The sequence below is a fragment of the Dermacentor variabilis genome, chromosome 5 (genome assembly GCF_050947875.1).
Source record: "Dermacentor variabilis isolate Ectoservices chromosome 5, ASM5094787v1, whole genome shotgun sequence".
NCBI classification, from domain to species: domain Eukaryota; kingdom Metazoa; phylum Arthropoda; class Arachnida; order Ixodida; family Ixodidae; genus Dermacentor; species Dermacentor variabilis.
The window spans coordinates 77,959,496-77,985,039 of record NC_134572.1 but is presented as its reverse complement, the minus strand read 5'-3'; the positions used below and the strand labels follow the sequence as shown (position 1 = coordinate 77,985,039).

The 25,544-nt window shown below is 44.9% G+C and overlaps 1 protein-coding gene across 3 annotated transcripts in view; it reads left to right on the top strand.

The window, feature by feature from the left end:
* Positions 1-23,871, top strand: part of LOC142582838 (pro-neuropeptide Y-like) — a 283,838-nt gene extending 259,967 nt beyond the window's left edge. For 2 of the 3 annotated variants that reach the window (XM_075692910.1, XM_075692908.1), the window contains 2 exons: positions 22,805-23,017; positions 23,727-23,871. In XM_075692910.1, coding sequence (XP_075549025.1) covers positions 22,839-23,017; positions 23,727-23,805 — 258 coding nt within the window. In that variant the 5' untranslated portion in view covers positions 22,805-22,838 and the 3' untranslated portion in view covers positions 23,806-23,871. Of the gene's footprint in view, positions 1-16,756; positions 16,891-22,804; positions 23,018-23,726 lie in introns of those variants that run through there. The other variant, XM_075692909.1, reaches the window with a different exon arrangement.
* Positions 23,872-25,544: the final 1,673 nt, after the last annotated feature.

Sequence of the window (25,544 nt, the reverse complement as noted above, 5' to 3'; positions counted from 1 at the left end):
GCTTCCTCGTTGGTGTTAATTTCGCGATGTTTTTCATCGATAGAAAATTAAATGCACAAGAGAACTATGGGTGCATGACATTCACAAAAGATAGAAAGGCACACCAAAAAGATTCTGGAACCAAGTCAGAGCACTCGGAGTTGCAAATAAAAATTCGCAAACCGCTGTAAGGGATGAATACTGTGACATCTTCGAAGGAGACGATGAGCTGCGCTGCATCATAAACAATTTTAGAGATAACTTTGGCTTTAAAGAAAACATAATTCATACTCAAACAGATCCAGCAGCAAGAGATAAGCCTGATAGGTCAAAATTAGGCGTAGAAAACATTTGCTGTAATGGAGCAGAAGAAAACATCCCTAATAAAACGGCCGCCTCACCCGATGAAATCCCAATACGGTTAAGCAAAAACGTTGGTCTATAGTGCAAAGCACTGATAACTAATACCATAAATCAAACGATTAGAATGAAGAAAATGCTGATTGGAGTGCGTGAGAGCAAGATGAACTTCGTCTACAAAGGCAAAGGTGATGAAGATAAGACAAACTCGTGCAGGCCATTTACGGTAACGTCACTGATATAAGAATGCCAATGCAAGTCATAAAATTAGAACTGTCGATGTCGGTGGAAAAAGAATGATATACTTGGGGAACTACAGAACGGGTTCAGACCAGGCAGACGCGGAGACGATAATATGTGTGTACTAACTCAATGCATAGATATTTCAGTAGCTCAGAATAGACTTTTATGGATAACATTTCTAGATATTAAGAGAGCCTACGACAACCTAGACAGGGAATTGTTATGGGATATTAAAGAATGAAGACATAAAGGACGATTTCGTGTAGCTACTAAGGGAGGTAAATCAGGGCAACCGTGTACAAATTGCATGGGAAGGGCGAAAATGTAATGAAGTGGTGGAAATTAACCAACGACTGAAGCAAGGATGTCCTCTCTCTGTACTGTTGTTCACACTTTATGCTAAGGACATAGAAAGACGACTGAAAAACAGTGAATTAGGGTTTGATTTACTATGCGTGCGAAATGGACACAGGTGCTACAGAAGTCCCCCGGACTGATGAACGCGGATGATATATTGCTACTATAGCGGACAATGCAAGAGATTTACAGACACTTGCGAATATGTGTGATAACGCAGCGAAAAATCTAACCCTTATGTATAGCAAATGTGATCTTTAATGACGAAACGAATAATTAGCTGTTGTCATCGTCGTACCCATAGTCAAGCAATATAATTACCTGAGCGTACACAGAAACGAAGGAAAGATTTACTCAATCACCCACGAAGATAATCTAGAAATGAAAGGCAAGTAAAATTCAGCCATAATGAAACATAGAGCACTTTGGGGCCACAATAAATATGGGGTGGTAGATGGAATAGGGAAAGGAGTCATGGTGCCATGCAGCGCTGACATTCACAAATGCAGTTCTGTGCCTAAAATCGGATATATTGCCGAAGTTGGCAGTTAACCCAAGATCGATGGGGCGGTTGGCTAGGGGAGCCCACGTTAAAACCACAAATTAGGCGGTGCAAGGTGACATGGGTTGGGCCGCGTTTGAAGCCAGAGAAGGACAGAAGCAAAATTAGTTCTCAAGGAACACTCAGGAGCATGGAACAAAATAAATTGGGTCTAAAGTGCAAAAGTATCTGTGCCTAAAAAGCGTGGACACCGAATGGAGGAAGAGGTCAAGAATGTTGGCAACCAAGTACAAAGTCTTTGAAAGTGTAGATTGACAACCAAGAGTAATCAGAAAGAAAGTGAGAGAAACGGAGCCAGCGAAATGGTTGCGTAGAATGGAAAAGCAAAAGACCATGGAGGTTTAATAGAATGAGAAAAAGGAAATTAGAAGGGAAAAGTTGTTTGACAACACGAAGAGAAGTGCCTTGCTATTTGAGGCTCGAGCTGGTTGACTAAGGACAAATACATACCGGAGTAAACATGATTCTGCAGAGCGCTTAGATCGGCTGCCAGAAGCTGAATGACTGAGCTATCTGTTCTGCCGTTGCTGGTATACAACTTGGGTCACTGGGTCGGCGTAAGAAGACATACATACATACATACATACATACATACATACATACATACATACATACATACATACATACATACATACATACATACATACATACATACATACATACATACATACATACATACATACATACATACATACATACATACGTACATACGTACATACGTACATACGTACATACATACATACATACATACATACATACATACATACATACATACATACATACATACATACATACATACATACATACGATGGACCATGCGTGAAGTATTTTAAGCAGGCTAATCGCATTAAAGAAAATGCGTCGGCAAGAAATAATTCTGAGGGCAGCCTGCATTCGGTTATTTCTTTTTACGAAAAAATCGGCTTCGAAACATGATCCGTTGATGAAAAGCTTTGTCAAATGTGATGATTTTTCGCCATTCTTACAATTCGGTGGAGATATTTTGAGAAACTCTGAACAGGCACGAAAAAGTAAGGCTGGGCAATATTAAGTTTAAGAATTAGACTGTTCCACCGTGGTTGTTGAACATCGCAGACTTATTTTATTCGCATTTAGTAACAAATCAAACTCAGAGCATTTGTGTTGAATAGTATGGAGGAGTTCAGTTCATTGCTCCTCAATGCACACGTTTCACACTCGCGTTCTCCATGTTTCTTAAGTGAGGGAAACTAACCTCAATTTTTCCATAAGCAACTTGTTTACGAGGGAGCTTTCTTTTGTATTTATTTTAATTTGCCTCACACATTGATTTGGTTTAGTTATCGATGTTTCTTTGGCGATGAAACATGTTTATTGCAGTCTGTTCAAGCTTTTTTAACAATGACTCATTAATGAAGCACTGAACAATGAGCCGACTGTACCTCGAAGAGACCCCGAGAAGCAGTGTGCAACAACGCCGTTATTTCCGCTTAATTGTGGGTGATCGCAACTCTTGACCTGCTGCCGTTAAATTTGTATGACCCAAATGGCAATCCTTCCTTGAGTTCGGCCGCCTTGACTGTCAGAGGTGTCGGCTGTGACTAAATAACGGCTCCTGAGGTGTACCAGTCATCTGTGCTCTAAGGCATGATGTATGCGTTACCACTCCTGAGCGTATCAGTTAGTTTGATGGCTCGACCGGAACGAGATCATCGCGTTGCCCTTCGACTAATGCTTAGATTAGGTCGTGAGGCGCAATCTTTTGTGTTACTCCACTAAAGTGCATCAGTTACCCCTGAGGCTGCAAACACACGAGAGCACTCTGTATCGTTGTGAGCGTCTGCGTCACGCATCGAATAGTCTATCGCTCCCTTGATTGTATGATTCACCACCCGTTTTCTCGCGTAGGAAAAATAGCGGCAGTATTTATGAACTTTTCTGGCAGCTTTGAACATACTGCTTGAGTTATGCCTTCACCTCCAAAAGATATCACCAAATACGCACTCCCCATTTATCTCAATATGCCTGACATATGCCAAAAGTCTGATATGCCTGTTTCGGCAATATTCCAATTGGCTCTGTCACACATGTTCGAAAGATTTCGAGATAATTTTCAAGTATTCACAAATTCTCATGTACAAAGCGATGGTCAAGGCGCCTCTGCAGGTTTTCTTTGCCTTTTTACTCAGTTAAGACATATTTTATATACGCCACCCAATTGTGGAGCTGTACTCGCGGACAACTTTCTGTGGCTATTAAGGGAAAGCTACGGAGGCAAAGTGCCCAAAAGTGAGAGTGCTCCTGAAAAGTGTCCTGCGTTAGGTATCCCATTGGCAATCAGAGATGGGGCATCTCTGATTGACCAATGGGATACCTTCGCACGTAACGATTGCGGAAAATGAAGAGGCTGATCGGCTGGCTTCAACTTGAGCTCATAACGACTTTGTCTGCCCTGAAATTTCATGCAAGCTAGATGGCGCTCGTCTGCTGATTTGTCGCCACCTACTCAAGCAGCATCCAGACCGGCGCGTCACAAATGGAACGTTGCTGCCTCGTGTTCGCGTTCGAGACTTGCTTCGTCGCGCTAGAGTACAATTACTCAAGCTAAGGGTTGGCTGTGTGAGCTGGTGCGAACGTTTATACCGACAAGGACATGTGGCTAGTCCATCGTGCACGTCTTGCGGTTGCTGCGAGACACTCCAGCAACTGATATTGGAGTGTTCCGCTTTCATTGCGCAGTACGCTTCGCTAGCGAGTGACTATCCTTGGCCTGCGGTGTGGGACACTCGGCGAACGTTTATATCCCAGTGGTTGCAGTGGTTGTGCGTCTCGACGCGATCAAGCTCATAGCGCTCTCCTTCCTTTTCTGGAGTAAACTTAGGTTCACGTTTGTAGCTTATTTCTGACTTCAGATGACAAGACCTCAGACACTATTTCTTCTATTTTATCATTTTTTGATAGCATAGCCTGCAATGACCAGCCCTACTGTGTGTGACCTGCACTGTGTGTGTTCTGCTTTATTCTTTGAGATTTGTCATCTTGCTTTTTCTTTCGCCTTTCCTCCCCTTCTTCCAACTTCCATCTCTATGTTTCTGTCTCTTCCCTTCTCAAGAGTAGGCGGGCGTTGTGAACCTTGCGGTGGCAGTTGCCAGCCTGCTCCTCGCTTCATATGCATACATGTTTTCAACACAAATAATAAGCAAAAAAATAGTGATAATGCCCAGCGCTGCACCAAAAATGTTCAAATGCCATATCGAGCGCCAGGCTGTAGAAAATCCAAATGATTGAAAATTACCTGCTAGGGTTTAACATGCTAAGCCACGACATAATTATAAGGTATGCCCTTGTCGGCGGCTCTAGAGTAATTTTAACGATTTAAGGTTCGTTATTGTGCAACGAATGCGCATGACATGAGTGTTGTTTTTTATTCCACCTCTGTTGGATGAGGTCGCCTTGGCTAGGCTCGATCCCGCGACCTCGTGCTGTGCCGCACTGCGCCATAGCCACTGAGCAACCGCCCAGAGTGAAAACAGGATGATGAAATTATCATGATACGAACACGGCAAAGCACGTGAAATGTGGACACGTGCTCACTCATGCCTCAATGACATCGCGTTGTACACTTTTGAGCTCAGCCATTCGTTTACCTACGCCGCAAACAAGTAAAAAAACGTGTGCACGTCCCTTCCACTGTTCTTTTTTTTTTATCGCAGGCGATGGCATTGTGGTCGGATTCTTTGTGTGTATTTCTTTTTTTCTTTTCCGGGTAGCGCATTTCCCTGCATAATCCTGGAAGTCGTGCGCGTTTTCTGATGCTCATTCTCAATTGTTTGCAGCCACGTAAGTCCAAGTCCTCGTCATAAGGCGGTGGACACGGCACGTGTAGTTCAATATGATATTTATAGCAGATCTCAGTTTTATGCGTTGCGGATCTACTTACGGAGCATGTGCTTTGCATAGTGCGCTTAAGAGGTCATCGGCAGTTTTATAAGCACGACCTCTATAAGCGGTCACCCCTTTAACAGAGCAGATGACTGCTCTGTTAGGAAACAAGCGCGGCTTTCGAAAGCGTCCATGTAAGCAGAACGTACTAAATTACTCTTCTTTGTTTTCATTCTTTATTTCTGGTCACCTTTTGTTGCCGACGGATAAAAGAAAGGGTAACTCTTATGCAGCTAAGCTATTGTTGTAACTAGAAGCACTCTAAAACGCAGAAAAGTAATCGCGCTCTTTCTTAGCATCGTAAACAAGGGCCCTATAACGTAAAAATATCCAAATCTCCTGGCGTAAAATTTACGTAACCGCCTACGAAAGCATCCGACGGTGACGCGCAGCGCTGTTTAATTAAATGCTCTCCTCGTTTATAGGAGGTAACTTTTGTTTGCTTTTATAGTGAATAGCATTGCCTATCTTGGAAGGTTTTTCTTATCTAATTGGCTGGAAAGAGGACAGGACCACTCAGAAGTGGAGGCGTTTCGGCAGGGTCGAGTTGGTCGAGCTAGTGGAGTGAAATCAGATAACCGAAAGATGAGGGTAAGGTGCCGGCGTCTGCGACTGGATCCGCTTCAGCTTGCTTAGCTTGCTGTGGCCATGATCGAAAATCACGGTGGCGTGCAAGGTTGAAAAATTTCACTGGCGCTTACGAATTTCGAGCACAGCTGTTTAAGTGTTTCAAATTCGAGATATACGTATAACGTATTATACGATATTCGTATTATGGCAAATAATTTAAGGTCCTCTCGGCGGCAGCGTTGAGCCTTTGCTCGGGCAGCTACGGAGCACTTCTACCGGTTACGCCGCTCATTGTTCAGAAAGAAAGCGGGAACACGGCAACGCGTGCCTCGCGCGGAACGCATTCTATAGCGGCAGTGGCGCCGCAGGCGAAGTAGCGCACGCGCAGTGTGTCCGAAGCCCACGCCAGCGCTTCGTTGTCGCGTTAGCTGCGTGCATGGTCCTGCCAGCACTCTGCTTTCCACCTCACCGTCTTCGCCATGCCCTCCTCCGCTTTCCTCCTCGCGTATTTATTTTATCTCCCCGGTGCGCTCAGCGTTCACTTTCATCTTTCGCTGTGCTCGTTCACTCGGTTACGCCGAACAGGCGCCTAAGAGCTGCGCTGTAAAATCCGGAAGGTTTGAAATGCCACTAAACCGGATCTTCAGTGAAGATGAGTTGGCAGAGTGATGTCGTATACATGGCCGAAATGGCTCAACAATGTTATACTGCTACCCAAACATTATTATTATACGCAAATAAATGCATTCTCCCCGGCAGGTCTGATAAGCCAGTGACAGAGAGATCGGCGGGCGGCCATCCTCTGTTCCCTTCGGAACAGCGAAGCCTCCGGCTATTGCGAAAAAGAAATGTTTTTTCGGCATATTAATGCATCTTTAAGTGTACACGTCCCTTTGGCATGGTCAGTTTTCGCGGTTTTGTGGCGTCGCACGACGAACACGTGAAGTGGGCAATACTTAAAAAAATTTTAACCCATAACGGTGGGCTCATGCCGGAAAAAAGAACGAACTATCAGAAATAATTATTTCACTTTTGTTTGATATAGCCGTGCATAGTCAATGTATACACGGTATATTAGATGGTGTGTTTTCGCAGTTTTCTTTATGTCGTGTGACAAACAGGTGAAGTGGGTGTTGCCCGAAAAAATGTTTTACCAATCTGGAGGGCTGATTGCAGAAACTAAATAGAAACAGTTCGATATAGTTTACATTTATGATTGATTGATTGATTGATTGATTGATTGATTGATTGATTGATTGATTGATTGATTGATTGATTGATTGATTGATTGATTGATTGATTGATAAGTACTTTGACTTGGCAATCAACTTGGTTAACAGCTTATACTTTGAGCGGCAAAGGTTACAAGTCACACCAACCGTTCAAGAGCGAGAACCAGTAAAAGTAGTCGCTTGCTTTCAGCATCTTACCACCCAATCATAAAGGGCGCACAGCAGGCCAGCCCTTTTCCATTCTCTGAGAGGTGCTGACCGCTCTCGAAATTGGTTGACTGACGGGACCTGTACCTTTCACAGCCCTAGATAATAATGAAGATATCGAAAGGAGATAACATGTTGAGCTTCAGTTCATATGTAAAGTATCACTTTTTTACAGAACACTGGAGATCAAGAGAGAGATATACAGGTTGTTTCACGTAACTTGAGCCAAACTTAAAATTATGCAAATGCCACGTAGTGTTAAGAACGGCCCGCTGAGGTGCAAGTTTTGCCAGCTAGTTGCGACAGCGCGTCAACTTTTCCTGGAACGCCACCGAAACCCTCTAGCCACGGCGTCACTAAGTCGACTGTATGCGGAGAACAATACGCGCGTCCTCGACTCTCCGTCGCAGGAGCCAAGATGTTTCGACGAAGCAGGCTTTGTGTTTGAACAGGACACCGCCGACCCGGTCTGCCATGAGCAAGGGAGGTCCCGAGGGAACGTCTTCGGAGGCCCCTTCCCACGCACCGTTCCTGAAGTCAGCTCCGAGTTCTGCGAAGACCATCTGACCTCGGTTGGGGACCGTGAACCTGTGCGGAAGGAAGTGTGCGTAAGCCCTCGCACAAAGACGCGGCTCGTCTATGGTGACTGGTCGAACGTTTCCCTCACCTTGGGATCGAGGGAGGACCGAGTGTTTATAAACCGCTGTCGTGCGGTTGCTCAGTGTACTTTCTCTCGCAGTCATGCTAGACTGATGAACTGCAACGTCCCTATGTAGATACTGTAAATAAATCTATATTCCTCGTTCTCGATGAGAAGCAGTCCTTCCCTTCAACAACGTCCTCAGTATGGATAGGTTGGACGACGGCATGGGCCAGCTACCATCTAATTCATGCCCGACTCCAATCTTGACAACTGGTTACGAACGGTGGTTTTGACCTCCCAATCCTTATAGTAGCTAGAAAAAATCAAGGTAATGTTGTTTGTTGGTAATTGTAATGGTAATGTTGGTAACGCCTGCGAATATATGCAAAATTGCCGCGCGACTGGCTGAGCGAGGAACTTTGCGAGTATTCACGGGGTTCTTTCTCGCTCACAAAAACAATCTTATGTAGCCCGCATTGAGCAACAGAAAGCTGTAGCGGTAGTTTCTCACGTTGCTCTACAATTTTCTCATTGACACTTTTCATCTAATTATAATGATTGAGAAACTGATTAGTTAATTAGGACTAATTATCTAGTTAGATGAAATGCAAAAATGATCAAAAGAGCTCCAAGCGGCGCCAAACAACATTGTCTTAGTTTTTTCCAGCTACGTAGCATTTCCACATCTTTAAAGCTTGGTTCAAGTTAAGTGAAACACCCTGTATAGGGTGTGCCGGCTAACGTTAGCCAAGCTGTTCAATGAAAGAAAAAGGTATTCAAAACATGGCGAAAGATACTATCTTAAAGCCTACGGCATTCGGTCGTCAGACCTCTGTCGATCGAACATCGTAGGTTTTGTAGTTGCATCTCGCACCCTAACTTCCTAATATTATTTTATTTCTTGAATAGCCTGGTTAACGTTAGCTGGAACACACCGTATTTATTTGTATTAGGGTGACGTATCTTCCTCGTAAGGCAAGCCCTTTGTTCAGGGTCACGTTGGCTCACATCTGTGAAGGGAACAGTGCGAGGAACCGAACAAGCGAGTTCCAGACAAAAACAGCGCCCTGCGTGCATGACTGGCCCTTGCTTCTAACGGGCTGGTCCAATCAAAGACGTTGCCTTATTGACTACAGCTTGAATGCGGAACTTCATGCAGAATACTGGATACGTGTAGGTGAAGCAACGTAGGTGGAGTCATCACGAGACGTTATGTTAAAACACCACACATCGTAGATGTGTTTGTGTTGCAATGTTCTTCTCGTCGAAGAAAGAAAGGGACTCAGTGTAACGTTCATAAATATTGCGTTATGGATTGCTTTATGCCAGCATCTGAGAAAAACATAGTTAGAAATAGAAAGATACCAAGAAGAAGAACAAGAGGCCGAGAGATTAACCATGGCCGCGCTCAGTTGGCTACCCTACACTTTGGGAAGGGGAAAGCGGGAAAGGCAGATATGAAGCAGGAGAGATACGGAAAGGAACATTGAAGTAAGTAAGGTAAGAACAGTAACAAGCAATGAGCGTGAACATGTACGCAGAGGGCTATTCGCTGACTTTGACAGTCCAGTTTCCTTCAAAAAGCCCAATATAGCTGCTGTGACCTTGTGCATGTCAGCGTGCTTCGGTAAAGGTCCCAGGATCTTTTCTTCCAAGAGCGATGCGTCATCTAAGCGGCTTAGACTAGAACTTAAGCATCCTTGAACGTCGAAGGATGGGCAGTAGCACCGATGTTGCCCATGTTTTTTTTTTCCCCGCATGCACTTCTTGCGTAGGGTTGATAAAATGGTAGCCACACATTTGCAATTGCAGTTCTGCATGCATGGTTGTTGAACTTCGCACCACAAGATGGCTATGAGTGCTGCTGCTCAGACGTGCACCTCCGGTATTCCGCGCACGGCAACACGTATACACTGACAGGCTGGAGCTCTCTAATTTACCCACCGTCATGGTTCTGCGGCTAGGGCATAAGGCTGCTGAGCGCGAGGTTACGTTTCCAAACCGCGTAGGGGGTGAAATTGAAAACGCTTGTTTACCGTGCTTTGGATTCCCTCTAAAGAACCCCCAGTGTTCAAAATGAATCGGGAGTCCGCCACTACGGCTTCCCTGTAGAGCCAGTGTGCTATTTCAGGAACTTAAAGGGGATAATTTTCTTTTTTTATTTTGCTTGTCAATTACCGAACAAACGCAATTTCGTAAACCATTTCTATCAAAACACACTATCACCGGATGACGTCGTTCGCTTTCACGGGACGTCGTTCCAATGTATTTGCGCAACGCTGGTGCAAAGAAGCCCCTGTGATATTTGTGGCTTCGTTGTCAAAGCTACGTCGAGCACGACGGGACATAAGACAAAGCGCCCTCCCAATGCACGACGCGACACTTTGCGCTTAGCATTTATTTTTTATCCCCGATAGGTCGACGTACGCGCGTGACCTATGAAACTACGTGATGCTCGTCAGTCGGGCGGCATGCCGTCGACAAACTAAAAGAGAATGCGATATTCTCTTCACTTTTTTTCTCTAGCGACACTAGCTTCTATTATTTACGTGGCGCACGAAGAGTATAGCGCTGGAAACCTAGTTCTAGTATGACCTTCTTAGCACATTCTACGATGATTCAGGCCCAACATGTGCGTTAAATAAACTGCGTACCCTTCATTGAGTACATTTCAATAAACTACAGCAAGTACATAGAGCAGAGGTGGCGTAAAACAGGCCACTCGAAGCAGTTCTGGAGAACACAACATCCCTCCTTCCCGTCGCATAGCATACGGAAGACCTGACAACTTTTCGCCGGAACCGCGAAGGCCTGATTGGCGAAAGCCTCTCTTCTATGCTCTGGTCACTTGATTCTGCGCAGGTGCATTTATCTGCGCAAGAGCCGACTCCGCACATAAAACCAACAACTGCGGCGCGCCACTGACAGGCGATGCACTACAGCGACCTTCCTCGTTCGACGAGGTATCAAAATATTGTCGATTTATCCAACCATTAGACCCAAAAATCTTCGTTGTGGTTGGAGAATATATGTCGAAATAACGGAAATGCGCTATCTGTGGTAAGAAAATAAGCGCACAATAAGAATATCACAAAAACAGAACAAGCAACGCAGTCAAACGCATTCGTCGCTAATCGCGCCGAAAAGGATCATTGGGCCAAGGAAGCTGCGAAACCTTGCCTGCAATGGAGGTGCCGTAAGGATTACGGAATGCCCAGACACCGATCCACGCATGCTATTACGACCATTAGAGGGCACGCAGCAGTAAAGCCCTTTCAGAAACGCACCTTAGAGACTCGAAAAATCTGCCAGTGATTGAGAATTATGTTTTGGAATGGTGCAACAGAACTAAAGTGGAAAGAAAGGTAGGGGGAGTCGGAATGCTCATCCATCAGGGAGCCGAATGGAAAAGAGCAAATTCCAAATGTCAAGAGCTCCTTTGGTTATCATGTACAATGAGTGGAAAGAAAACTTGGCTGGGCGTAACGTGTTTGTGGACCATAAATAATTGCAGAGAAAAAAATCAAGAGTTAGTGGAACGTCTAAGTGACGATATTACGGGTTTCGGGAATGGTGCCGAAATTATCCTGTTAGGTGACATGAATGCTCACGCATAAGATCTGGATGGCTATACCAAAAACAAGGGGAAGTCAGTGCTGGATTTTTTGTGAACAACATAACCTCTTTATCGGGAATACAGGGCCTAAGTGTGACGGGCAGACCGCGTGGGAAGTGGGATATCGGCAATCGATCATTGATTACTGCCTCATAACAGAAGGAATTCATGATAAGTTGACAGAAATGGTCATTGATGAGGAAGGGTATAGCAGCATAGGGAGTGACCATAAATGCATCATCTTGAAAACCGGATATGTAGTTACGAAGGAGAGCAAGGAGCACAAAATGGCCAGTCCGAATTTGAACGCTAAGCAAATAACAAATATAGTCGCAAGAGTCGAGGAAGAACTTGGCAAATGGCCAAGCAAAGAGTGTGAATATGGTGAACTTGTAAGTGTAATAACAACAGAAATGCGGAAAGAGAAGCAACATGCTCGTTGGAAAAGAAAAAAAGAAACCGAAAAGGTGATGGAACGGTGAGATACGAGAAGCGATCGCCGAACGACAGAAAGCATCGCGAGAGAACAGGCAGGCAAAAAAGCGCGGCTGCCGCAGCACGAAGCAGCCGGTAAAGGGGAAATATACCGGGAGACAAAATCCATGGTTCAAATACTTGTTCAAGCAAAGGTAAAAGGTGAAAGTGAACGTTGGTTGTCAGAAATACGCGAGAAAAAGAAGGCCGCACCTAGAATATTTTCGAACCACGAAAACTTAGTAGGCAGGAAGTCTGGAACAATACAACAACATATACTAGACGAAGAGGGAAACAAGCTGGAAGGAGAAGCAGCAATAAATTACATACGAAAAATAACACCCGTATCTTTCCAAGGCAATGACGAGCTTTTACTTGAGGAAAAAAAGAGCATGAAAGAGAACCAGATGGAAAACGAGCTGCTGCTGAGAAATTTCAACTAGAAGAAAGCCGTAGAGAAATTTCCGAAACGCACAGTCACAAGGCTAGACGAGGTTCCCGTTAGGCTGATTAATGAACTAGGACCAAAAAGTAAGGAAGCTCTGGTGAAAGCAGTCGAAAGAACTTTGAAAGATAAAAGAATACCAGACAGTAGGCGACAAAGTAGAATTAATTTAATTTATAAAGGCAAGGGGGAGAAAGATAGAATTCACTCGCATAGACTGTTGACCATTACATCAGTAATATACAGGTTAGCAACGCAGGCAATTAAATTAAAGCTGCAAGTATTGGCAGAGAATAATGGCATTTTGGGAGAACTTCAGAATGGCTTCGGCATAGGTAGGCGTCTGGATAATAACTTGTTTGTCCTTACTCAGTCTACTGAAATATCCAGAGTAGAAATGAGGCCGTTATATGTGGTCTTTTTAGACATTACATGAGCCTATGACAGCGTAGACTGCAACATATTGTCGGATATTCTGGAAAGAGAAGGCTTGGGCTACAATTGCATGCAACTTTTGAGAGAGATTTACTTAAAAAATAATGTTTGCGTTGAATGGGAAGGGATGAGGAGCAAGGATAAAGTTGATATCAACAAGGGACTGAGGCAGATGTGCCCTTTATTCCCACTGCTATTTATGATGTACGTGGTGAGGATGGAGAGGGCGCCAGAGGAAAGTAACAGTGCGTTTAATCTCTCATACGAACAAGACGGTGCAGTTGTAGAACAGCAGCTTCCAGTGCAGCTTTCAAAGTCGACGACATTGTGTTGCTAGCTAACAAGCAAAGTGACATAAAACGTCTGGTTAATATCGGTGAGCAGGAAGGCAATAATTTAGGTATGAAATTTAACGTTAAAAATCAGGTGTTATGGTATTCGATGAAAACAGTGAAAAAACAGTGTCTATTCAGGAGCAGGAAATACCTCGGGTAAAAGAATACAAATACCTTGGTATAGCGATAAACGAGGGCGATAAATATCTCGAAACACAGGAATAAACAATAACAGCAAAGGAGAAGAGAAATACAGCCATAATTAAACACAGAGCACTATGGAGATACAATACCGGGTTATGTGGAAGGTTGTATTGGTTCCAGGACATACATTTGGAAATGCGGTTGTTTGCTTGAAATCAGGGGTGCAATCAGGACTCGATGGCAACCAAAGGTCAGTGGAACACCTCGCATTGAGCGCTCACGAGAAGACTGCAAACCAAACATGTGTAGGATGATATGGGCTGGACAAGCTTTGAAGTAAGAGAAGCTCACAGTAAAGTTGATTATGAACAGCGACTGATAAATATAGAAGAAAGTAAATGGGCTGGGAAAGCTTCCAAATACTTGTGCAGGAAAAACATTGATTCACAGTGGAGGAAAAGAACTACGAAGCTTATCAGCAAGTGTGCTACCTGTATGGTGAGGAACATGAAAACAACGAACATCAAGCGGAAAATCAGAGAGGCTGAGACAGTCTCATGGGTGGCGGCAATGGAAAAGAAACCTGCTATGAGTAACTATACTTGAGAGGAAAGAACGAAATCAGGAAAGAAACAATTTATATTAATTCAAAGGGAAGCGCATTACTTTTCGAGGCGAGATCAAGATGCCTTAGAACACGCACCTATAAAGCGAGATGTAAGAAGGAAGAAGAAGCATGTGCTTGCTGCTGCAAAGCTAGGGAAACGATGGAGCATGTTTTATTAGAATGTGAAGATATCTGTCCAGCGGTCGATTTAGGTATCTCTGGCTTACTTGAAGCCCTTGAGTTCAGCGAGAGCAGAGGGAAAGTAAACATGTCCGCAGCAGAGATTAGTAAGCGGCGATTGGAAGATTGGAGGAAGGAAAGTAGGAAAGTGACAAACAACGGAGGCGTGCAAAAGCAAAATTTACAAAAGGGATTTAGAAAGCTTGGTTATGGAAATTCATCAGTTGTTTTATTTTTCAGTTCCTTTCTTTCTTCTTTAACATAGCTAGGACATTAGGCAATATAGTAACAAGAGCTTGGTGGTGCAACCCACCACCCCGTTCCTAAGAACACGCTAATAGCATCCTTCAATCCATCCTTTCCAACTACTTCAACTTACCCTCCTCTGGGGGTTATCGAATAAAAATTGCACGGGTAGCACCATTATTATACGCTTTGTAATTCTCGTTTCAATTTATTGCATCGCATATTCTCAATGAGCGGGGCCCGTCTTCACAAATCACACACGCACACACACACACACACACACACACACACACACACACACACACACACACACACACACACACATATATATATATATATATATATATATATATATATATATATATATATATATATATATATATATATATATATATATATATATATACTGCAGCCATACAAGGGCTATAGTAGGAGTGGCTGCAACAGAGGATTCACAAAGAACGAACATGAACGCAAATGTTGCGCAAACGCTAGGTCACGGAACTTGACCTAGTAAAATAAACTGCAGGAATACAATCGCTAAGGGTGAGTAAACGCACATTATCAGGCAACAAATTCCAAGGATAAATTGTTCTGGGGTCAAAGCTGTACTTAAATGTATTAATGCGTGGGTAAAAAGGTTGCAGATGAAGTTCGCGGTGACATCTAGTAGAAGATTTCTTAGCTAGTATTTAGTGCGCACAGCTTGATAGACTGGAGGAAGAGTCAATGACAGTTTACAAAAATTTAGGCAGTCGAAATAGCGATAGAGGAGTTCACAGAATTGGAACTAACGTATTGTGAGCGAGTGGGGAGGAAACGAGAAACCCAGTCTATTAGTTCAGGGTTCTTGATAGTAGCCGTATGTTTTAACATGAATTTAGAGTGAAGCACAGTATCAAACGTCTTCGAAAAATCAATGAAGATAGCATCGACCTGGAGCCCGAGGTCTAGTTGATAGAAAGCGTAATGAGTTAATTCAATTAGTTGGGTTACACTACTATAACTGCGACGAAAACATCAGATAGCGAATTGTTATCCTCAAGAAAGTGAATACGCTCGTGTATGATGTGCTCAAGCATCCTGCAGTAATAGGATGTCAAAGAAATGGGTCTGTAATTACTCAAAGTATACTTGTCATCAGATTTGAACATAGACAAAAATTTTGCGAATTTCCAAGATCAGGGCACGACGCCAGACGATATAGCTTTTTGAAAAATTACTGTCAAATAGCGAGCTGTCCACTCGGAGTAGCGATTAAGATAGGAGTTAGGAAATACATCGGGGCCAACTTAGCTGTAACTGTTCGTGATACGAACTGACAGTCAATCGCGACGTTGGTTATATTATTAGCGATGACGGCTCGCCTATAACAAGGAGTACTTACGAATGATATGAATGAAAAGCTTCGTGAATTTCGCCCCAGGGGTTCTCACGGAAGGAGTTACACCAATTTGCTGGTTTCCACGAACAAGAAAGAAGTTTAAGGGAAACTATGGTATGTATATATGGTGTGAGGACAGGTGGGATGTAGACTAATGTATATAGTGACAAAAGAGGAGGTGGGGTGGGGGTCAGAGGGGGAGGGAAGCAGCGCTTCAGAGCGGTGCGCCGATATATTCCATCATTGTTAAGCGTGATGAGACGTATAAGCCGCATATACGCGGACACTGCGCTTTCGTCAGTACACCGACGCCCACCTCGGTCCACCCTCGTTAAACTCGAACGGCACGCATCTCCGCCGATGAACATCCCTGCAGTGCTGCACGTAGGTAAATTTACGCCGCGGGTGCAGCTGCTGCAAGCTTCCTTTGTGGCCCGCAGCGGGGTGTAGAGTGGCTGTCATTCTCGCTCTCCGGAGGAGGGCGGCAACGCTGTTACGCTTCGCCCATGCAGATCGCGTCGCATTTCTTCATGTTTTCAACAGAAAAGAGAAGGAAGGAAAGAAAGAAAAACGAGCTCGCTCGCGCTCTCTGGCATCTTCTTGCCATCCTATCAAGGCGACCAACAAGAGAGAGAAAGGATGCAACGAAAGGCGACCAACAAGAAATGATGCGTAAGATGCAAAAGGAACGGGCAGTAAGTGCGTGTAAGATGCAAAGAAAGCAGTTGGTGTGCGATGGAAAAGAAAGAAGGGTTGGGAGGCAGAGGTAAGAAGAGAGGCGTGTCTGGTCGCATATTGCGTCTCTCTTATGGCGACGGGAGGGCTATGGGGTTACGGAGCGCCTTGCGGCCAAGCGCACGGTGATTTGTTCAGGGGCGGAGTATATAAGCTGCTGGTTGAGACGCTGCTACGGTTCAGTAGGCGCGTCGACACCCCTGTGATACGGAACGGTGAGCAGAGGCATACCTCTACATTTCTTCCCCATTTTTGCCAGTGTAGACAATGCACGGGTTTTTCAAAGTTGAATTTATAGGAATGTTTAAAGTTGAAAATCAGGAAAAGAACGTGCAACTCAGTCAAAAGAAAGAAGTAATTCTGAAGAGAACTGCGCAACCAAATGGGTCTTGGCTTGCTGTGGTTTCATTATATAGAATATCAGCATAGCTGAGCGGGAGGCACTGCGTTAACCGCGCTTTGGCGATTACAATGAGGCAAGCTCGAGGCATTGACTGTATACACTACTAGCTGAAGTTTGGTTTCAAAAAGTGGCTTTGCTGGATATGCCTCAGAGTTCCCATTGTAAACATCATTCTATAACGCGCATTACAGAGTTCTCATGTGCAGTGCTTTGAAATAAATTTTTCAAGGAGCACAGAGCTGTTCATGTCATCTTATAGCACCGGGCGATTCGCTACCTTCTCAGTGCATCAGGACATTTGCCGATTGCCATGAAGCTTAGCGGTAGCAGTTTCCCGCATTTTGTTACTACTCCTTACGGATCCTGTAACTTTGATGAAACCATCCCCACTCTGCTAAAAATTGAAAGATGGCAGCCGTATAGCATCACTGGCACACAAGCACTAGCCGTAAAGTCCACTACACCCAGTGCATGTAATAAAGCGACGACTCCAAACAACTTAGCATTTATGAAGTGAGCACCACATTGAGTATCTTCGCTGTTTTTAGGATATAGCCCTTTCATTCTCTGTAAAGATTGTAACCATAATGTGACCTACGCATGGCGCCACTGCAAGTTTAGCGCGCGCTGGGTAATGTGCCGCTTGACATTTATTGTCAGATGTCGCCTGATTGTCATTTTAAAAAAAACACTGGTTAGGCGCCAACGATACGATATACTGGCTTATGACAAGAGTTTCAATCTGATTTTGGAGAATACGCCACCTAAAACAACCACTTCTAGCCTTAGACATGCTAGTATTTTGCCAAGTCAGTCTTTCGCGATTGATTTGTTGCTGAAAACACTGTGCACAATGCAATACATTGCAGGTCTTTGGCGGTACGCATTCTGTAACTCGGCGCAGTGATTTGTATTCAACCTTTAGGAACCGAAATTTCCATGTATACATTTTGCAAACAGTTTCTGAAAGTTTGTTTATTTTGTGTGAAACATGAAACTTGCGCCAAAAATTTTCCAATTAGGCTTTGTGAGCGCATTCATGAATTCTAGAACCTGGACCAAAACTAGTAGCACTCGTGCAATGGCAGGTTCTGGTACGAAGAAAAAATTAATGTGCGAAAGGCCTGCAGGCTTGCTTGCCTTACGGTGATGAAGTGCTAAAGATAGTGCTGAGAGTGGGTCGCGTTATGAAACTCTCGCGATGACGTCAGCCGAGGCTTAACACAATGGGCACTTACATCATAAGAGTAACTCTACGAAGCGTGAATGACTCTCAGGTTGTTGTTCTTCGATTGCCTGTAAACAAAATAGCGAAGAAAAAAGGCCCATTAAGCTAGGGGATACAGCCACCTAGGGAGGGTGGTGGGGGGAGGGGGGAGCTACGTTGTAGGAGTCTACCTAGTGGACATGTCTATTTTGTCTGCTGCACAAGTTCTGATTGGCTGGGCTAGGGTAGGCGTGAGGAAGAGACAGGCGCTCTCAGCCAATCAGCACTTCAGCAGTAGACGAAATAGACATGTCCACTAGGTGGACACTTGCAGAGTACCCCCACCCCTGTAGTCTCCTTTATTGGCTCGTTTATTTCTGCTTACACCAACCAACTCGGAAAAAAAATGAATTGGGGATCGCTTGCGTATTAAGTTTTACGACAAGTCCTTGCATCCTTCCATTGATCGTCCCTGTTATTTGCCTGTTCTGAAGGTTATCTCTATATCCAGACTTTTCTTTATCAACGTGAGCGCATGTCCAGATTTTCGGAATAAGGATGAATTCCCAACAGAAGTTTGCCACAGTGTTAGGGATTGTAAACCCGCCGCTGCAGCTCAGCGACTCTGTTGCGCAGTGGAGTTCCGTTGCTGATCCCTAGGTGACCGGTTCGCTTCCAGACCCCGGCGGCTGCATTTAGATGGGGGCGAAATACGAAACGCTCGCTGCTAGATGTAGATGCACGTCAAAGAACCATACGCGGTCAAAATTAATCCGTGGAGCCCTACATTATAGAGTCCCTTGTAGCCCTATGGCTCCTTTTGGACGTTAAACCACACGAATAAATCAATCTAGGCCTTTAACATGGCCAGCTCTTCCGAAGAGACCAGCCGTTTTCTAGCAAGCTTTAAAGAAAAGCTCTTATAGCGTTGTGTGGTCTCGAGTGGAGGAAACGGTCTTGTATAATTACAATCACACGAAATTTCGGTACATCAACCACGTTCACGTGATCGATCTAAGATACGAGCACTAAGATACAACTGAAGATGCTACTACCTTTATATTATTTGCTTGCTGTTTTTTAAGAGCTTCGATACATTTCTTTAACCGTTTCTACGGAAACCCGTGAGACCGCGGAATATTTTTGAAAGAAAAGTTTTTTCATCCGCCCACTCGATATTCCATCCTCCAACACGTATATCTGGAAAGGACGAGTTTTTCATCGACAACGATACTTTCCTTCCAAGAAACCCGTATCGGTCTTCTTTGCAGACTTGCTTGCTTTTTTGTTTTTTCAATACTTTTACCCATCTGCACTAGTTCTCCTTTGCCACTCTCATGATTACCCTTAAACAACATCAAACAGTGTTTCTTTCATCCTAGGGATCGAGATTCATTCCATCGCAATGAAATGCCTTCACAGAAAAGCAGGAGAAATATAGAGACATCTCACGAAGGAGTGCGCGAGCATCGTCTTTTTATTGCCGTGCCTTCGTTTTTGCTAGCAGATCCTTGCTTTACCTTTCAGTTGTGGACGCAATCTCTGCAAGGTGTCATAAGTAGCAATACGCAAGTAGAGCTCGAAACATAATCTTCGCCTGCAAAAAAAAAAAGGCACTAGCAAGGTCTTCTGCGTTTACTCGACGCTATTAAGTTCATTTGTGATAACCGCTTTTCATGTGTATCACATGTCTTATATCCATATATAAAGAAAGTGATTTTACGTTAACTTCGCCCCTACTTCGTAAGTGTAACAAAACTTCTCGGTTTCTTGTGGAAGCGAAAGTTTCGCGATGCTCATAAGAAAAGGTATAAATGCTCCTTCTGTGCGAATGATGTGGCTATATTTTGCGCTCGTATTTCACGTGAACCTTGTTTTTTTTTCGTATAGTGCGCAACGTGTCTACAGCGTTCCCCTTCTGCCACTGCTGCTAAGTTTTTCTCTCCGGAACGCGCTTGGTCTCGCAGCGAGAAGCCCCCATTTGATTATCTAGCTTCACCACATATTTTCACAAATGGATATATGGTAGGCCTTATCGCTTAATACTGACATTAATAATGAGAACTAAAGGACTGAGCAATAATGACATAAATTGCGCTGAGGGATTGTAAGCGATTCCTTTTTTCTGAAGGTTTCTAGAATTTCTCCGCATCTTGATGGAATACTGGTTTAGAATCAAATGAGAATTACGCAACTGTTGCTTTAGTACTGCCGTATTAGTATTGTGTGTGCGTTTAGTACAGTCGTGCTCTCACACTCGGGCGTCGAAAAAGAGCTGGAACTGTCAGTTCGACGTTTCCCGCTCTACCTGTCGGAGGTACCCAGTCCGGCACAGTGGGACCCGAGCACCAAAAGCATCATCGTAACTCACAATGCCATGACCGGCCATGGGAAATATAGAACCAGAAGGTTCCCACTAAAGGCATACGACCTGGTGTCCAGCGGGGCTCCGGCACCAATACTATCGGTGTATCACCTGCTGCTGCCTGCTGCTACTTGCTGCTACCTGCTGCTACCTGCTGCTAACTGCTGCTAACTGCCGTTACCTGCTGTCTGCTGCTACCTGCTGTCGCGGGCGGCTGCCTGCTGCTGTTCGCTGCTACTTGCTGCTTTCCTGCTGCACCCTCGCCTGCCTCAGGCTCTTGAAGCCTGCCTAGTTGCTTTGCACGGGCCATCGTGAATGGCCTCTGAAGGGAACGCTCCTACGGGTCACTGTCGTGGTACGCCGGTGGCGCATGCAAGAAGGTTCGAGGGAACCTGTAGCATCGAGAACTTTCGAAAACTCTGGATGGGCCTGGTCTCAAACACAGGAGTCGCTAGGCATTCCTTTGCTGCGACCAAAAATCTGGACCTGCCTCGCGCAACACTTACGCGGGAGGTTGTTCTGCTGGAAGCTGGATGCGCCGCGTAGCTGAGTTTATTAGAGAGGCTGAGCGTCGTCCCTCGAAACTCAATATAGGCGCACGCAAAGCATGTGTCGCTATGGTGCAAAGCTACGGCTACGACCCTACATTGACTTCCGCGTGTTGCTACATCCGTCATCCCTTTGCTAGCCGTGCGTTGTCAATTATTGCATCAAAGACAGCAAGACTATATTTATTAGACTTAACCAAGTACACGTTGTCGTATCCATTCTTTCTGTTCTCTTCCCTCAACTAGGTTGACAGATGGGTTGGCTTTGCATACATGTACGAACAATGTGATATGCTCAATTGGAATTATACCTTTAGAAATGTTGTCAACTCAATCTTTATTGGGAATATTATTATGAAAGGTGTTTGCTTTACGCCGGCGAGCAAACTGTCTGTAGCCGTAGACACAAAAATTCATTTCTTACTTTGTGCTAGAGATCGTAAAAGCTTTAACTTTTTTTTCCCTTTTATTGCTGTCTTTCGTTGTACACCGACGGTTCCGGCAATAATTCCGACGTTCCGTTACTTCCCTCGGCGTTCATCTCTCCAATTATATCGTCTCACTCTCGCTATGGTTGGTCGCGGATGGAAGCCACATTCCCTATCGTTGCCTCAACAGAGCAGACAAGGTGAAATTCCAAAATATGGCAGAATTAGATGGTGTCACGTACAACACATGCTGTTCGGGTCGTTACTTCGCCTTCCCACTAATTACGCAGAAGTTTGGGGACAGGGGGGGGGGGGGGGGTGATGAATGGTATATCATTAAACGCTCTCCGCATCTTACAGTGTCTGGTGAACGCGCATGGGCGGTTTGCAGACGTAAATAACAGAGGCCCAGTTCGCAAAGCCTTTCGTTCGCAAGTGTTCTTGCGCCATTGGCTGGTCGTCTTCGCTAATAATATGTCCGGCATCAGGACTGACTGTCATTCGCTTTCAAAACAATTCTGGCGTAAGACCTTTCTGTGAATGCGAGCCCAAAATGTAAGGTTGAGACACACATTGCTCGTTGTGTCCGCACACACAATACGCTATGTGTGCATCATCCTCCCGTTCTATTTTCCACGTGTGTTGAGCGCTTTTACACCTTCGTAATGCTCAACCAACACGCCCAAATACGCTCTTAAACAAATGTACACCCTTTGGGTCTTATCTTGCCACACAACGATTCTCGTCATCTGTCTTGCTTGCGTTTCCTTTCGAGAAAACCCTGCGCTCGCTGCTTTCCTGTCGATAATGCTATGTCGTGCTGATAACGCGCATGCCGTTCATAGCTTGAAAGTACCGGGCTCGCAGCGTTAAAGAGAGGGAATGCGGACATGGCAGATGATGATCGTTGTATGGCGAGATACGACCCGAAGGGGGGTAATTTTGCTTAAGGGTGTAGCTGTGTTGACCAACTTGTAGAAGCGTCTTACGAAGGATACTAAGTATTGTGCAATGCGAAATGCATGAGCACGTAGGCTTGACGAACCGGGCCATCGCACTAGCAATGAAATTGCCAGTAGATATTGGCGTTTGGAACGACAGAAAGTTGTAGTAGATATTGATGACACGACGTGTATCGCTCCGGCTGACTGACCTGCGTGAACACTCGCGCGCCACAGCTTGCCGCCTGTTCCTCATCGTCGTCTGCAAACCATGTCCCCTTCGACGCTGGTGGCCATGCTGATGGTGCTGGTGGCCTCTGCTTCCGTCTCGATGGCCAACATGGGCGAAAGCCAGAAGCCCAACATGCCACACGTCTTCCAGAACGAGAAACAGCTCTCCCAGTACCTGCAGGCTCTCGACGACTACTACCTGTTGCTCGGAAAACCCAGGTTTGTGGTGGTTGCCTTTGGCACGGGCCGTATTTCCGAACGATCACTTTTAGACATGTAGTTAGGCTGCACTTCCGTGCAACCTACCATGGGACGCCACGCATAACTCTAGCAACGGCCATACTGTCGTTCCATTCAACGAATGCTTTACGTTAAACAATTATATTACAGGGCATTTGTCACCACGAATTCTTCTCGTCAGATTCGCTTCCGCCACGTAGTTTTCACAGATAGCGACACACCCAAAATTAATCAATAAAAAATACTTCATGTTGTAATGAGTTGCTCATTACGTTTAATTGCTTACTACCCGTTCCCTAATGAAAGAGGCTTTATTCTTCTATCGTTGAAACGCACATATGGTACGGCATAGTACAGTATAGACACCCCAATTACTATCCCGCAGATTGTTAGACATGTTCTATATAGATTTTATATGTATATAGATTTTATTTATATATTTATATTATATAGATTTTATATCCTTAACCGGAGAAAAGAAGTTTGGAACCCTGCAGGAATCTTGACATTGTCGACGTGCAGTAGAGACACATAGCATTTCGGAAATGAACCTCAGAAAGCTCGAAGAGGCTTACGAAGACGGAAGAAATGTGTAGGAGTGCCCCGACCCTTACCGCATAGAAGGTTCTTACGTTCATCAAACCAGCAACTCCCCCTCACATTATGAATGTTCTGTACCGCTTTCCAGGTTTGGGAGAAGTTTTCAAGACAGCTACGAGACCAGGCGATGGAACCTGCCATATACGGAATTCCTTCGAACAGTTTGACATTCAACTGCCACCGGAAGAAGAAACTGAGCCATCCACGACGCCAAATTAGGAACAATAAAAGGAATCAATCAATTACCTTTGCTTCCTTTTTTTTCTTGCTTGTCTTTCTCTGAAAACTTTGCCTTCCAGCGGTAGTTGCTGTCTGTAAATGTAGTTAAGCTTTGATCTAGAAAATCCATACATGCATGTGACTGCTGAGGAAGTTAGTAAATGCCTTTCTGAAAGAAATAAAAAATTGGACTCTTGTTATTGGAATTGTCTATTGTTATCATATAATGACTATACATGTAAGGGAAGGCAGGCTACATTAAAGACGGCTACCCGAGACACAGTTAGGATATGGAGGATACCGCTTATTCCATGTAATGCGCAGACACAAATACCCCAAGAGCGCTAACTTTCTTATTCTGCAAATAAATAAAAGACGGCAAAACTAATGCGCATATCAGATTTTTTTAATTGCATTGTTTTCCATACTACACATTGTTTAATTAAGTGCATGCAGTCCTTCTTCTTGACAAAGCTCCATAAATGACCTGTGGATCTCATCGTCCATAATTAATTGTTCGTAATCTCTGGGCCGGTCTGTTCGTGTAGCAGTTTTTTGGCACTTTCTCGTGACATTTGTCTCCGGACAAGGCCCCAGCAGATGTCGGGCATCCACTACACACGCGGGGGCAGGGCAATGCGGGCGCTTTACAGTGTGTTCAGGTATTGCTCCCGGTCCAGGTTACGGACCGGGAGGGACCGCCCAGGACAGCCCAGCACGTCCCGGCCCAGGACCGCCCCAGCACGAAGTCTTCAGTGACAGAGTTCCTCCACCGGAGTCAGATTGTGAGGAAGGGCGCAGAAACACGGGGGAATTATAGCCCGTGTGTCCCATTGGAGAATAGATATTATTGCGTTAGCATTCTTAGAGTACTTGACGCACTTTCTGGGGGTTAGCTATCTATTTATTTATGTATGTTTCTATCTAACCGTTCTACACCCTACATGGGTCACTGGGTAGTGCGTGGTTGAATGGGTATCTCATCGGGTTGCTGTGCTGGGGGAACAGGGTTCGAAATCAATGGTCGGTCCAACTTGAGCCACTGAGTATGTGGCAATGTGTACCTGTCTGCCACCCTTCAACGGACCTCTTTCACGCCGACATGGGTTACTGCAGATGCGAGACTGGTTAGGTAACGCTGTTCAGTGAAACTCTTTAAAGCCGACTTGTAGCACTGTGCATGCCCCTAGGATCTGTGCTGGTCTTCAATGAACCTTTCTGATGGCAACTTACGTCACTGGGTGTCTGCCAGTGGGTGTGTGCTGCTCTTCAGGGAACGTCTGTGACGCCAACTTAGGCAACTAGCCATGTGCCACTAGGAATGTGTCGTTCTAGAATAACGAAAAAGACCCCTTAACTTTATACGATGCTGAGTGGAATCGAATCCACGTCACACGGGTTTCTCAAAGTTAGCAACCCGGCGCTTTAGAAGGCTGCGCCACAAATGCACTCGGTATGTGCTGCTCTTCAATGAACCATTCGCCAACTTGGGTCTCTAGATATCTGCCACTTGGTGTGCGGCAAGCGAGAGAACAATTCTCAGTGTTCGCAGTCACAGGCGCGCCACGTTTCTGCTCTCGGAGACCACGTGTGGATTTCCAGCAGCGCCACTAGATGGCGCAGCGGGTCAAAACAAAAAAAGAAGCGCGAGAGAAGAGCCCGGTTGTGACATGACGCGTTTCGCATC